General features: G+C 40.4%; 1 protein-coding gene across 1 annotated transcript in view; it reads right to left on the reverse strand.

Annotated features, from left to right (window-relative positions):
- The window catches only part of LOC136256653 (dedicator of cytokinesis protein 7-like), a 19,999-nt gene continuing 7,772 nt past the window's right edge, over positions 1–12,227 (reverse strand). The window contains exons 16-41 of the mRNA XM_066049631.1: positions 11,713–11,814; positions 11,570–11,656; positions 10,952–11,432; positions 10,815–10,894; positions 10,602–10,688; positions 10,135–10,389; positions 9,811–10,061; positions 8,321–8,524; positions 8,059–8,268; positions 7,431–7,485; positions 6,993–7,243; positions 6,701–6,932; positions 5,253–5,468; positions 5,103–5,204; positions 4,895–4,963; positions 4,802–4,845; positions 4,509–4,572; positions 4,332–4,448; positions 4,226–4,282; positions 4,080–4,166; positions 2,991–3,122; positions 2,605–2,929; positions 2,161–2,306; positions 1,861–2,105; positions 206–355; positions 1–154 (exon numbers count right to left, since the gene is read on the reverse strand). Coding sequence (XP_065905703.1) covers positions 91–154; positions 206–355; positions 1,861–2,105; positions 2,161–2,306; positions 2,605–2,929; positions 2,991–3,122; positions 4,080–4,166; positions 4,226–4,282; positions 4,332–4,448; positions 4,509–4,572; positions 4,802–4,845; positions 4,895–4,963; positions 5,103–5,204; positions 5,253–5,468; positions 6,701–6,932; positions 6,993–7,243; positions 7,431–7,485; positions 8,059–8,268; positions 8,321–8,524; positions 9,811–10,061; positions 10,135–10,389; positions 10,602–10,688; positions 10,815–10,894; positions 10,952–11,432; positions 11,570–11,656; positions 11,713–11,814 — 4,113 coding nt within the window. The 3' untranslated portion in view covers positions 1–90. The remainder of the gene's footprint in view (positions 155–205; positions 356–1,860; positions 2,106–2,160; positions 2,307–2,604; positions 2,930–2,990; positions 3,123–4,079; positions 4,167–4,225; positions 4,283–4,331; positions 4,449–4,508; positions 4,573–4,801; positions 4,846–4,894; positions 4,964–5,102; positions 5,205–5,252; positions 5,469–6,700; positions 6,933–6,992; positions 7,244–7,430; positions 7,486–8,058; positions 8,269–8,320; positions 8,525–9,810; positions 10,062–10,134; positions 10,390–10,601; positions 10,689–10,814; positions 10,895–10,951; positions 11,433–11,569; positions 11,657–11,712; positions 11,815–12,227) is intronic.

Below are 12,227 nucleotides of genomic sequence, written 5' to 3' on the forward strand. Positions count from 1 at the left end.
CGGATTTAATAACTAATATTTACAAGAAATATACAGTAATTCGCACAATTATTAAAACAGATTAAATACAAATCATAAATCTAATTTGTTTCAGTCTGTACTGAACACACGGGAGGCTCTGGTGGTAGCAATCTTCTTCAAATAAGTTGTTTCCCTACATAATTTATTACATTAAATAACTGGTAATTAAGCACAGGGGGGTTACTTTGTTTGGCGGTGATGTGCCTTTTTACCAGGACCAATAAGAGGTGCTAGCAGCTGTTGGAAGTCATGATATTTACGCTCCATCTCTCTTTGATAGTCAAACTGTTCCTCACTAATCATCACCTTATTGATTTCTAGTGATTCACCACACCTAAGAGGATTGAATATAGTATGGTTGCACAGCTCGATTCACAAAGCAGTCTGCCAACAAACCTTTCTACAATGGAATTTTTGAGACAAGAATTGAAAGTTATTGGCACAATTAAGACGTTTTGTTTTCAGATGCATGGAGCCTAAAAATGTATAGAAGTAGGTTTGAATTCAGGTCTAGGCAAATCTTGTTGCACTACTTCTATTTTAAGCAAACTTGTCTTGCTCATTTATTTAATAGTAACATAATTATAACTGGTGAACCCACGCATTCCCCTTTAAAAGAAGGAATACGATCAAAGTTTTCATCTGAATATGCTTCCCAACTATCAGTTACTGGCAGAAAGTTGAAGTGGCCATGCATTATAGTTTGTTTTTTTCCAGCTATGTTCAGCTGGTTACAGTTCAGCTGGTTACACAGTGTTACAAATGAAGAGAAGCACCTCTGCAATCATAATGGAAAATACAGACGATTCCCATTACAAAACATGGGGAAACCATCATGCGCCACCACTAATCGACACCTTGAGCTGTCAAGAAGAGAAATAGGACACAAAGGAGGACAAAGGTAAGTTCATGATGTGTGTAATGTATGTATTGAGCCGTTGTATCAAGTTTGGCTATCATAAGTTAACGCCCTGTGAGTTTCAGCATGAAGCGGGCAAGGCCTCTGCAAAAAAAACTGGAAAAATAACATCCGCTTTCAAGACCAACCTCTCTCAGGTTTTTTTGGACTCTTTTGTGCACTGCTCTGGTAAACGTTGTTAAACAAGAGCTCCTCACTATCTGCAGTCTATTGAAAGCATGAGAACATCAAATGGAGTGCACATTCATGAAGTGGAACATGCTTCATTTTCTCCTCCTGTTTTTCAGCCACTGGGGGTCTGGCTCATGAAACCACCATCTTCTACAAACATCTGGCTTCTCTTTTGTCCACCAAGTGGGGGGGAATTACTCTGTTACCCTGCATTGCTGTCTCTCTCTTTGCTGCGATTTACTATTGCCTGCATTGGCGGTGCTTGGTCATTATCCAGTCATTTTGACAGAGCTCCACCTCCGATGGATCTGGTTAGGGTGGAGTCTCATTTAATGGACTAATTTAATCTTTAATGTTAAGTTTATAGTTTGTATAATAAATACAGTAATTTACTGTAGTTTTCTTTATAATTAAATAAATTTGAAGCAACAGCTAACAGTGAAAAAATCAAGCCCTTAAGAGAAGAGTTCATGGTTACACTTGTCTGAAGGCAGGCAGTTAGTCAGTCAATAGAAAATTCTACTGAATATTTTTTTCAAAAACTTTTGATATAGCAACCTAAATTGGAAGTGTTTCAGGTCATACTGAAGGTACTTTGGGGGTTGGTTAAACCTAGCCAATACTGCCAATGCACCATGAAGGTACTGAGAGGCTGTCAACTTTTTTTCGTGAGAAAGTGCAAACCTCTAATATATAGTGCTACCATACTATATGATAAGCTCTAGTGTACAGAGTTTGAAGATACTTACAGTTTCACAAATTCTCTGAAGCACATACGCAACTGCTGGTGATAATGGTTTTGCTCTGATGGCTTTACTTCTCCCAAGAAAGCATGGGCAATGGCATAAGCTCCCTGGTTGACTGACGTAGCTATACCACCTTGTAGCTGCATCTGTAACAGCTTGGTGTCTTGAGGATTTGAAAGCACTTCCTTCAATTTACAGATCTTAACTCTCATGTCTTCAATAGCTACTTCCACTGGACTCAAAACAATCTGTAGTAAAAAGGTGGAGTTGGTGAGATCATGTGATCCAGCCACACCCACATACCTCTTTGCACTCCAGCACTTTAATCCTTGTTTTGACATAAGGGAAGTGTTCATTTGATGTCAGTATGGTCTTCCTCATGTACTGGTCAGTGATGGTACCATGAGCCTTTCCTGACACCGTGAATGGGGTACGATAGACAAACCGACCTGTAGTGTTAATAACAAGGGATGCATATACACAAATGGACTCAGGTCAATATACGTTTCTGTTCCTACACAATCACCATACAATGATAGTCAAACATTAAGTTGTTTTATGTCTTGTACACACTCTTTTCCTACATACCAACTTCATACCTGTATGTTTGTCCCTATTGTTCTATAACTGATTATGTCTAACACACCAAAAGTTTAAAAACAAACTTAAAATAGAAGGCTACATTTTTTCAAGACTCAATGGCTAGGTATTTACAGTGTAGCACTTTAGAACTTCAAATAAACTCACGTATATTGAAGCTGCGATCAAACTGAGTGGTACGTTCATTAAGTCGTAGTTCATACTCATCAAAGTATGGCTCAAGGAAGGTGATCTGGATATATCCCTTGTTGGGATCGAATTGGTCAGTCTGTACTTTATTGGAGTCCTTGATCATTACTATGTGGTCACTGCCATATTTGTCTCGGTAGGATTTCTCTAAATTCAAAGAAAATTCAGCCAATCGGGTCAGGCCTTGTTCTCGGTAAATGAATTCTTGTCCATCCACATCTTCACCAAAGATGTTGCCATAGAAACCAACTCTAAAGTATGTACCAAAGCCTCTCTTGTCTCCCTATAATTTGATAGTTTCCATGACAACAGTAAGAAATGACAGATGAAAGGTAGTTGGTTACCTTGGAGATGATATTCTGAAAGCAGTCTACTAATTTGGAGTGGATTTTCTCCATCTCTTTGAACTGTCTCTTAGCAGCATGGATGGGTATAATGATCTTGTATACCTCATAGACTGCTTCATAGAGGCGAGCCTGAAGATAGAAACAAAACATTAAAGATCAGCCTTAATTCATGCATATACTAGCACACCCACAATACTACACTACATATGTACACCAATACAACTGTTTTATATGCAATTTCTTAGTTTACAAACAATCCAGTTACAGTTGCTAGAGGAACACATGTAGAGACATGTGATATGAATGGTTTCTGTGTACATAGTTTAAGGTCTTCAGATCCTATTGTCATTAAATGGCATACCAGTGGATGCAAGTAATAACTTGATGTGAACATTGCAGCTTTTCTTCTTGCTCCAGGGACCTGCTCTGCATGTCATAGCTAAAGCACTAAATGGTACTTATTGATTAGAAATTTTACATCCATTATAAGCACCTACTCCGGGATGTGTTTGCTGACAGCTGGCCACCTCAGTGAAACTGCATACAGTACACACCCCTGTATATAAGCTACAGTTCACCAACTGGAGTGACTTGCAGTATGTACTCATGCACAATACATATACTGGTATAATCATGATCGTACATATTTAAATTAGCACTTATAAATGTGAAAGGCTCACACCGTAAGGAGAAACTTTATAAGTTTTTGTTGATTTTGGTCACATAAATGTACCAATGACATATGTGACCGGATGTGTGAAAAGGGGTCTTCCACACACATCCAATTCTATGAACTTGGGAGATAACTTAGTGTTCAGTTAACATATAAACCTGAAATTTTTATCATCCATTAAACTATGTTGGTGCTCACCACTGACCAAATTTCAAGTCAATAACTTTTTCAAAACTTGAGTTATCAATCGTCAAAGTTGGTAAATCGGATGTGTGTGGAAGACTCTTTTCGCAAATCCGGTCACATATTATGTGCACATGTATGCAACTTCAAGGTATTGTTTACTCGTATACATTTTTTTCTTACACAGAGTCATGGAAAGTTATACTAAAATTTAATACACATCAACTCACCTCCCTGAATAGTTCAGCAGCTTGTTCCAATAAGCCGATCATTCCTCCTTCTGAGAATAACCGGTTAGTACACATCCCTTCCTCCTCCTGTAGTTACCATAGCAACAGTCACCTCAGCAACATGCCACACAAAAGAATACTCTTACCGGAGACAAGTCATCATCAGATATAGCACTCTCTTCTAACACATTAGGAGATATTCTCTGTGAGGTGATGTATCATGTGACTATGAGCACTAGGGGTTTTCCCTACCTCAAATGCTACACACCCCACAGGCAGGTAAGACTTGCTCTCCAACAAGTACAGATACTCAGCTACCAATGCTGCAGCGTGTACCAGACACATTGCAGCCTCAGGGAAGTTTTGACGCTACAGTGGAGTGACGTATACGTCATAACATACACATGGACTGACTTGTTAACAACTTACCCCGTTGTGCTTGCCTGCCATGTGCTGTAGCCAGGTTAGTCGAAGATCAGGTGAATTCTGATAGCTACATATAAATGGGGAATGTGTATAGTTGATCAGTATAGCTTGGATATACACAGTATGCTAAAGTACTCTAATAAAACACACACTCTATTGATGCAGCTATTAAGCTACAGTTTGTGGAGTCCTATTACATAGTGTCCTGATTACCAATATATCTACATCTTGGCATATTCTTTTGAAGGATTCCAAAAATTTGGCTGAAACACAACACATTCTGATTGGCTACAAACCCTTTTGATATCCTGTACATGAGATCCATCAGTACTGCTGGATCCTGTGGGTGTGTCAGGCAGTGGCATCATAGTTTAACAACAATAACCAACCTCATGTGTCTCCTGCATCTTCACTGTATCCAGTAATATTCCATGAAGGTTGGCAGCTAGGTCTCTAACCTGAAGGGAGAGCACATGAGCTCAATAACATCAATATTACACATTGATATGTGTTTATACCACCAGACTGTATGTTTACATGTACAGCAGGTAAAGTGTGTACCTACATGTATAACATTACTCAAGTGTACATACTCACTTGGTCAGGGAAGTCAGTAGCTTCCAGTTCTATAATTGCGTCACTATCAGCATAAGTCACTAGGGTACGTAGTGACCTCCTCAAATGATATTCATCAAATTTCTATAAACATCATACAATGTCAAGATACATGTAACTATAGAAACTAACCAAGTTTCCAGCAACAATTGATGACAAAGCTACAGTGATTTGCACCTTGACCCGAGCGAAGGTGTTACCTCGGACATAGTTGTGTCTCATCAACAAATAGAGTGACACACATGCTAACATTCTGATCTTTGAGTGAGCAGAACTGCAGTGCTTGAGTAGCCGTACACACAACTCAGCACACAATTCTGTCTCCTCTTCAAACAATAAATCTGGAAACTGTGGAGAAATTATACATGTGTAGATGCATACATACACACAGTATATACATACATACAGGTACATGTACACTACACACATACATACATGCATACATACATACATACATACATGCATGCATGCAGACATGCACGCACGCACGCACTCACATACATACACACAAAATCCATGCATGCATGCATGCATACACATTCTTGACTGACTGTCCTGGATTCTTTTCAATCCGGTCCCCCACCCCCCCTGGGAGACATGAGCCAACAGGCAAGTGATTTTTAGGTCAGATGAATGAATGAACTCCCAAGGAGACCAACAATAGCAGAGACCTGAGTCTCTTCTTACATAGTCCATCTTAGATGCAATGTATGGACTGGGTGCATGGTGTTAACCCTGTTGTTGGCTTGCAAGGCCGATTCTGGTCTTCCCCACACGGTCAGGGCCAGGGCAGTACTACCATTAGCCACACCACTAAGAGTGGCATATAATACCAGGCCCACCATGAGCCGGAGGTTGGTAGCATGTACAGTACAGTACAATATATACATACATACATACATACATACATACGTACATGCATACATACATACATATATGCATGCATAATGCCATGCGTACATGCCATGCATGCATATGGTCATCATACTCTGTTTAGTGACCAACCTATCGACCTAGTACTACTGTGGTGTAAGTGCTTCAAATGATCAAATGATTTTGTAGATGTACGTACGTGTAATTGATACAAAAAATTGATGCCTTGATATGGTTCACTGCAAGAAAATGACAAGCAGCACAACTGAAGATTAAAGGAAAGGCAATTAAGGTACAAAGGGCAGACACTTGCTGCAACCCCAAACAGTAAGTGGCATAAAATGGTGGGTGTATGATGTGTCGTTTAACCTCTAGCCTGGTCAGGCAGGAAGGCAGACCACAAACTAAGTACGTATTGGTAACCTTTTAAAGATTCAATATTAAGTGCTTCCATGGTGGTTTTCTTGTTTTAATTTACAGGTAACTAAGACTCTTTTGCAAAGACTGGTGCTTTTTGTAAAACACAAAATACTGCTACAACGAGCAGTGGGTATCCTACACTTTGGGGGGAGGGGAATCCCCACTGTACCGGTTGATACAGTGTACATACATACATGTGGATACATGCATGCATACAGAGAACATGTGAATACAGAGCCACATGTACGTATGTACACACATGTACATGTACAGACTGAAGACATTACCTTGACAACGATGGATCTTTGGGTAGCAAACAGATGCTCCATAACCATGACACTCTCATTACATGCCAATAAGTGTAACAACACTTCTATAGCTCGAGGCAACGTAGCTCGCATGTTGTCCACAATTTGAACCGTCTGTATCAAAGTCTCCAGTGTGTCCATGACAACCATGGTAGCTTCTTGTGACAGACAAGCCTCCACAAGTACGTCGATATCCATGTTGCCATTTTGCCTAATTTTCCAGGGATTACCTATACAGTTGGCAACGTCAACACATGTACATATGACTCACTTGTCGCTGCTCTCGGACACAGACGACGCCCACACGGTCTTACCCCATCGTTCCATACTGCTCGATGGCCCTCCTGCTTGTGAAGTGGAGGCTGCTGACATCATACGATGTCGTTGTAACAGCCGCTCCTTGGCTGACACTCCTGTGGTTCCAAGGATCATTCCTGCCAGTTGGCTTCTAACTGTGTTGCCTTTTGATGCCTGGATCATTGAGGTGCCTGTTGTGGACCGGTTGAGTATGGCCACTTTGCCCTGTAATAAAAAAGCTTTGGCTCAGTACCAGGTACAAATGTAACTGACTAAAATGGACTATTTTGAATATAGTTGTGTAAACATGAAGAAAAACAACTTTGCACACAATAAACAGACTTGTAATCTCGTACATTTACTAGACAGAACAGGTACGTATATAGTTAAAGATGTCCACACTGTAACTCACTTTGTACTCAAAACAGGCAGTACACAAGTCCAATACATGTAACAAGGTGGTTAACCTATCATTCAGCAGCAAAGTCAATTAAAAGAAAGATATACGTATACCGTATATCCCCCCCCCCCCCCCTGTATACTGTATGTAGCGTACAGTTAGAATGTTTCAAAATTTTCAAACCATATGTGAATTTACACATACATATGTTTTAAAATGCCACTGTGAGAGAACGTATTATAATTGCTACATATAACTTCTGCATCTCAAGTAAACAAACAAAAAAACATCCAGCTACAGATGCACTAGGTGGTGACAGTTGCACATATACCTACGTACCCTATTACTAAGTGTCACAATGTGATGACAATAATACAATGAAACCACTCTCCCAATTGAGGTCACAAATCTCCTTCTAAATACAGCATGGACGAAGATTCTGGTCTGCCTCCATATAATATTATCTCTGCAACTCAAAAATATCTTTATTGCAAAAATGGTTCTATGGGTCTACTGAACATATGTACAGAAGCTCATACATTGTAAATGCCCCTAAAAGCACCCAAAAGGACACAATTCGCATTATTCAAACACTTTATAAACATCTGCTACACTACACATCATCCAGTTAGAAATATACCTGCTAATTGGTAGGGTGACCCACCACTGGCAGAGATGGGTTGGGTCGATATTACGCAGTACCCATAGGAAGGATATCAACAAGTTACGGGTACTGCCTGGTCCCATTTGTTGTAGGTTAGCCGGAGCTGTAGGAACTGGCTCAGAACTTTTGGGGCCTCCTTCCTCAATTGTGTCCTTGATAATCATTGAACGACGTACCTCTGTGGTCCTGTAGAGATGAGAGTACATGTGGAAATATACAATCAGGGAAATAACCTTACCTCTCAAAGCCCATGGCCCAGTCATCCCAGCCATCTCCTCCATGATACAGGTTAGCTAGATTATCCATCACTACAGACAGCAGAGGCATGTACAACATGGCGATGCGTTCTCGTGACTTCTTGGACTGATAGCGAGGGTCGGCATCATGTGATGCTAGAAGATCTCGTACTAACTCTACAGCCTGTTCCCTCAGCTTAGGTGTCCTGTACACAAGTAAGAATTTAATCTCCCTTAGTATTAGTTAGTAAACAACACAACAGGAAAATGTGCATATATTTAATTTCTGTATTTAAAAGTTTATGTGACCCTTAAAAATAATTCATACATATATGCAGCAGACACTTTCAGGCCCAGCATGAAGAATCCAAAGTTCTCTGCCATAATGAATGAGTGAAAACTTCCCGCAGTAAATGACTTAAAAATGACGTCTACATAATACTGTATATGTGAATGGATTTGGGAAAACCGGTCTTATCACCCATGACAGTAGATGAGAATTTTCACCAAGAACACAAAGCTACATGAATAAAATATCAAATTTCGCATTCAAGAATTGAGTGGTCTGCTTTAGCTGGCTGCTTTTCCCAAGCACAGTGGTGATCCGTACAAGCGGTCCGGGGCCCTAATGGATCTCCAGTCAGCCTGGAGATGGCTGTATGTGGCTGTACAGCTCCGTGGTGTTGAATAAAGACCTGTGCTGCAAATTTCCTTTCATTTTAACCTGTTTTGAGACTTGAATGACTTGGCCTAATTCATCCCAGAGGATGTTGGATGTGCTCTAAATGCTACCTAAATATATTACTCTTAATTGCTGGTATTTCACATGACCCTCAATAGTCGCAATCAATACAAAACTGAAAAATGATGGGGTTTACTGGGGTTCATTAGATGCAGAACATGCTTCACGTAAGCTTCGACAATGTACTTTGTTTTGTAAAAAGCGCTTGAATTCTCAGTGAAACCAGACTTGCCACGTACGTATTCTATTAACGGAACAATGATGATTCACTGTATTACACTGAGATTGGCTCCTCAATAAAACGATTTTTACGTAATTTGTTTTAGTGGCGCTTAAAACCTGTCCAACTTCCTCTGAATCCATCCCTACGCCATCCCCTTTAATTGTTTTAAACAGCCTCTTGCCCTCCTCCAGCCCCCACCACCCTCCACCTTTGGAGCTCGCCCAATACAATACACATCGAGTTTAAAACTATCTAAAATGGCAGGAAACTTAGCTGTTGGCTACTTGTACAGTGGATGCTCTGGAAGGTAAGGTATTGGTGTAAAACACATTGGCAAGCTACAACACACTGAATATTCAAAACCAGCATTTCTCGATTCTTTTAAATAGGCAATAAGACCGATTTTCCCACACTAGGTCACATATGTACATTTAAATTTTAGGCTGCCAGCAGATTCCCAGTGTAGACAGCAGTACACACACGCGCACGCGCACTCACACACGCATGTATACTGTAATTTACAGTACCTTCCAGCCAATACTCTAGCTAGTTCTGACAACACCAATCCACTGAGGTAGTGCTGTTGACGAAACTCTGCAGTGAGTGTGGCAATAGGTTCAATATTAGAAGCGTCGTCATACAAAGAGCTTGGTGACTGGGGGTCTGTTGCTAACAAGAGAGGTAGGTTTAGTGCAATATAATGTTCATGACTGCAAAGAATTCGGAACAAATCCAGCTTGAACTCTGTCAAATTGTAATCAGCAGGAGCTAGAGCCAACTAAAAATAGGACAAAAGGTGTGTGATATGAAATTTGCGTATAGCAAATTTACGCACATACATGGATACATACCTTCTTAATGTAATTCCGCACCAGGTGGCATACAAATCCACGATCCATGAGAGAGTATGCATCCATTAAGAAGAAAGCAAGGCTGGTGTTCAAGTTACGAGCATAAACCACATTTTTGATGTGTTTCTCAGCTATCTCTATGGTGATGTTGTTGATGAGGTACTCAAGATCATGAAGATACTTGGAGGAGAACAAGTGTGAACGTAGAGATGATAAGTTGCTTGTACGGTGCAAGTGCTGTGCCATACTCTTTATCTGTTGGTTTAATATGTACATATATAACACGGCAACTGAACAGAATATGCGGTCTCACTTGCACATATACATGTGCAGAAACATACATGCATACTACAGTACAGGACTACAGTCCACATGTACTGTACTATGTATGCATGCACCCACCTACATGTACATTAACTGATAAAAATACACACATACTATTACATACATACACATTACAATCATACCATGGCACCAAAGAAGAACCAGGCTACAGACATGGGTTCATCCCTCTGTGAGACTAGCCACATCAGTGCTACCTCTTCATGAAGAAGCTGTTGATAAGACATAAGCTAATAGTTCAGTCATGCAAGTATATAAGATCACATGCAATATACTTGAATAAAACTTGTGTACAACAATCTAGAATGTAAACCACAATCAATCCATTGTATAATCACCTTTCTAACTCGACTACTAGAGCTCTCTTGTGATCTTGACGCCTTAGGGCTATCTTCCTCTCCATCCAAACGATACAAGTCTATAGGTGTTATACACATATCACAAACAGCCTCTATACGTATAAACTACAACATACTGGAATTACTGGTTTGTAGTTTAGTATCAGACGATAGCCTTAGGGAGGTGGTGCGTCTTGTCACCTCCTCCTCAGCTGTATTGCTACCATGGCCTCCCATTGTAGCTCTCTTGTCCTTGCTAGACCCCTGCGGCGGGGGGCCAATTGGCGCCACAAATACGTGCTGCAGATATGACTCTAGTAACATGTTATGGCCATGTTTGTCAAACGGCAAATCAAGCTCAGTCTGCATTCGCTTGGCAATGTATGCTATGGTGGAAAAGCCATTCTGTTGTACCAAGGCAGCTTCTTCTGACAATGTTGGCCTCACAAATAGTGAAAACAGTCCATTTAGTATGGGGTAAAGAAAGTGGACCAGCGGCTCTGGAGCAGCTGACTGCAGTCCAATAATCCTGTTGAGCAGGTCTTTCTCTTCTTGTTCACTACCAACATCAAACTGGTGGTTGAGGAATGTCCTGAAGAACTTGTTGAGGGGTACATCCTGTAATAATAGATTGCAGTACGTATACAATGATATAATAGTAGCTGTAACACAGCTTACTAAAACAGAGTATATTACACAAGACATGCTCATTTTCACACATATATGCACTTTGACTACTATAACTCTCTGCTTACCTCTGGATGAATGGAGGTGACGGCATGGGTAGCCACCTTGAACAATGGTTTGTGGTTCTCCATCCATTTTAGGTTGGGAAGAGCAACCTGCAAATTGGGGGTGTGGTCATGTTATACACAAGATCATGTGAGCTAGTCCTTACATCAGTCTTCAACTGGGAATAAGCTGGTGGAGGTTTCTCAGCACTGACACACAAGTGATATGAACCAGTGTGAAGCTCTCCAGCTTCTAACAGTGGTATCCACTACATGATTTTGTGAACAGACATTTAAATATGTTTGTTACCATGGTGATTAAGTACCAAACCCACTGTTTACACATGCCCATAAACTAATTATTTATCACCACACTGTGATACCCCACTTGGCTGTGAGGGACCCTTAATAGCTCCTAGTGTACATTTAGTTACTTAGGTACACATGGTAAATATCATAGCTGGGTTCCGCCCATTTGTAGGGAAGGGAAAGTTTATTTTTTATCTGGCATAGTCAGAAATTCTACATCGAGTAGAGACCGTAGCTTAAAAATGGATCATTTTGAAGTGTGTAACATGACTGCATTAGGCATGCCTATGAGACCCAGTGTTTATTCAAATCTGTTCTATAACCCTGGCAATTAAATGGAATCAGATGTGTTTACATGGGACTAGCACTTAAT

Source organism: Dysidea avara, chromosome 5 (genome assembly GCF_963678975.1).
Source record: "Dysidea avara chromosome 5, odDysAvar1.4, whole genome shotgun sequence".
NCBI lineage: Eukaryota > Metazoa > Porifera > Demospongiae > Dictyoceratida > Dysideidae > Dysidea > Dysidea avara.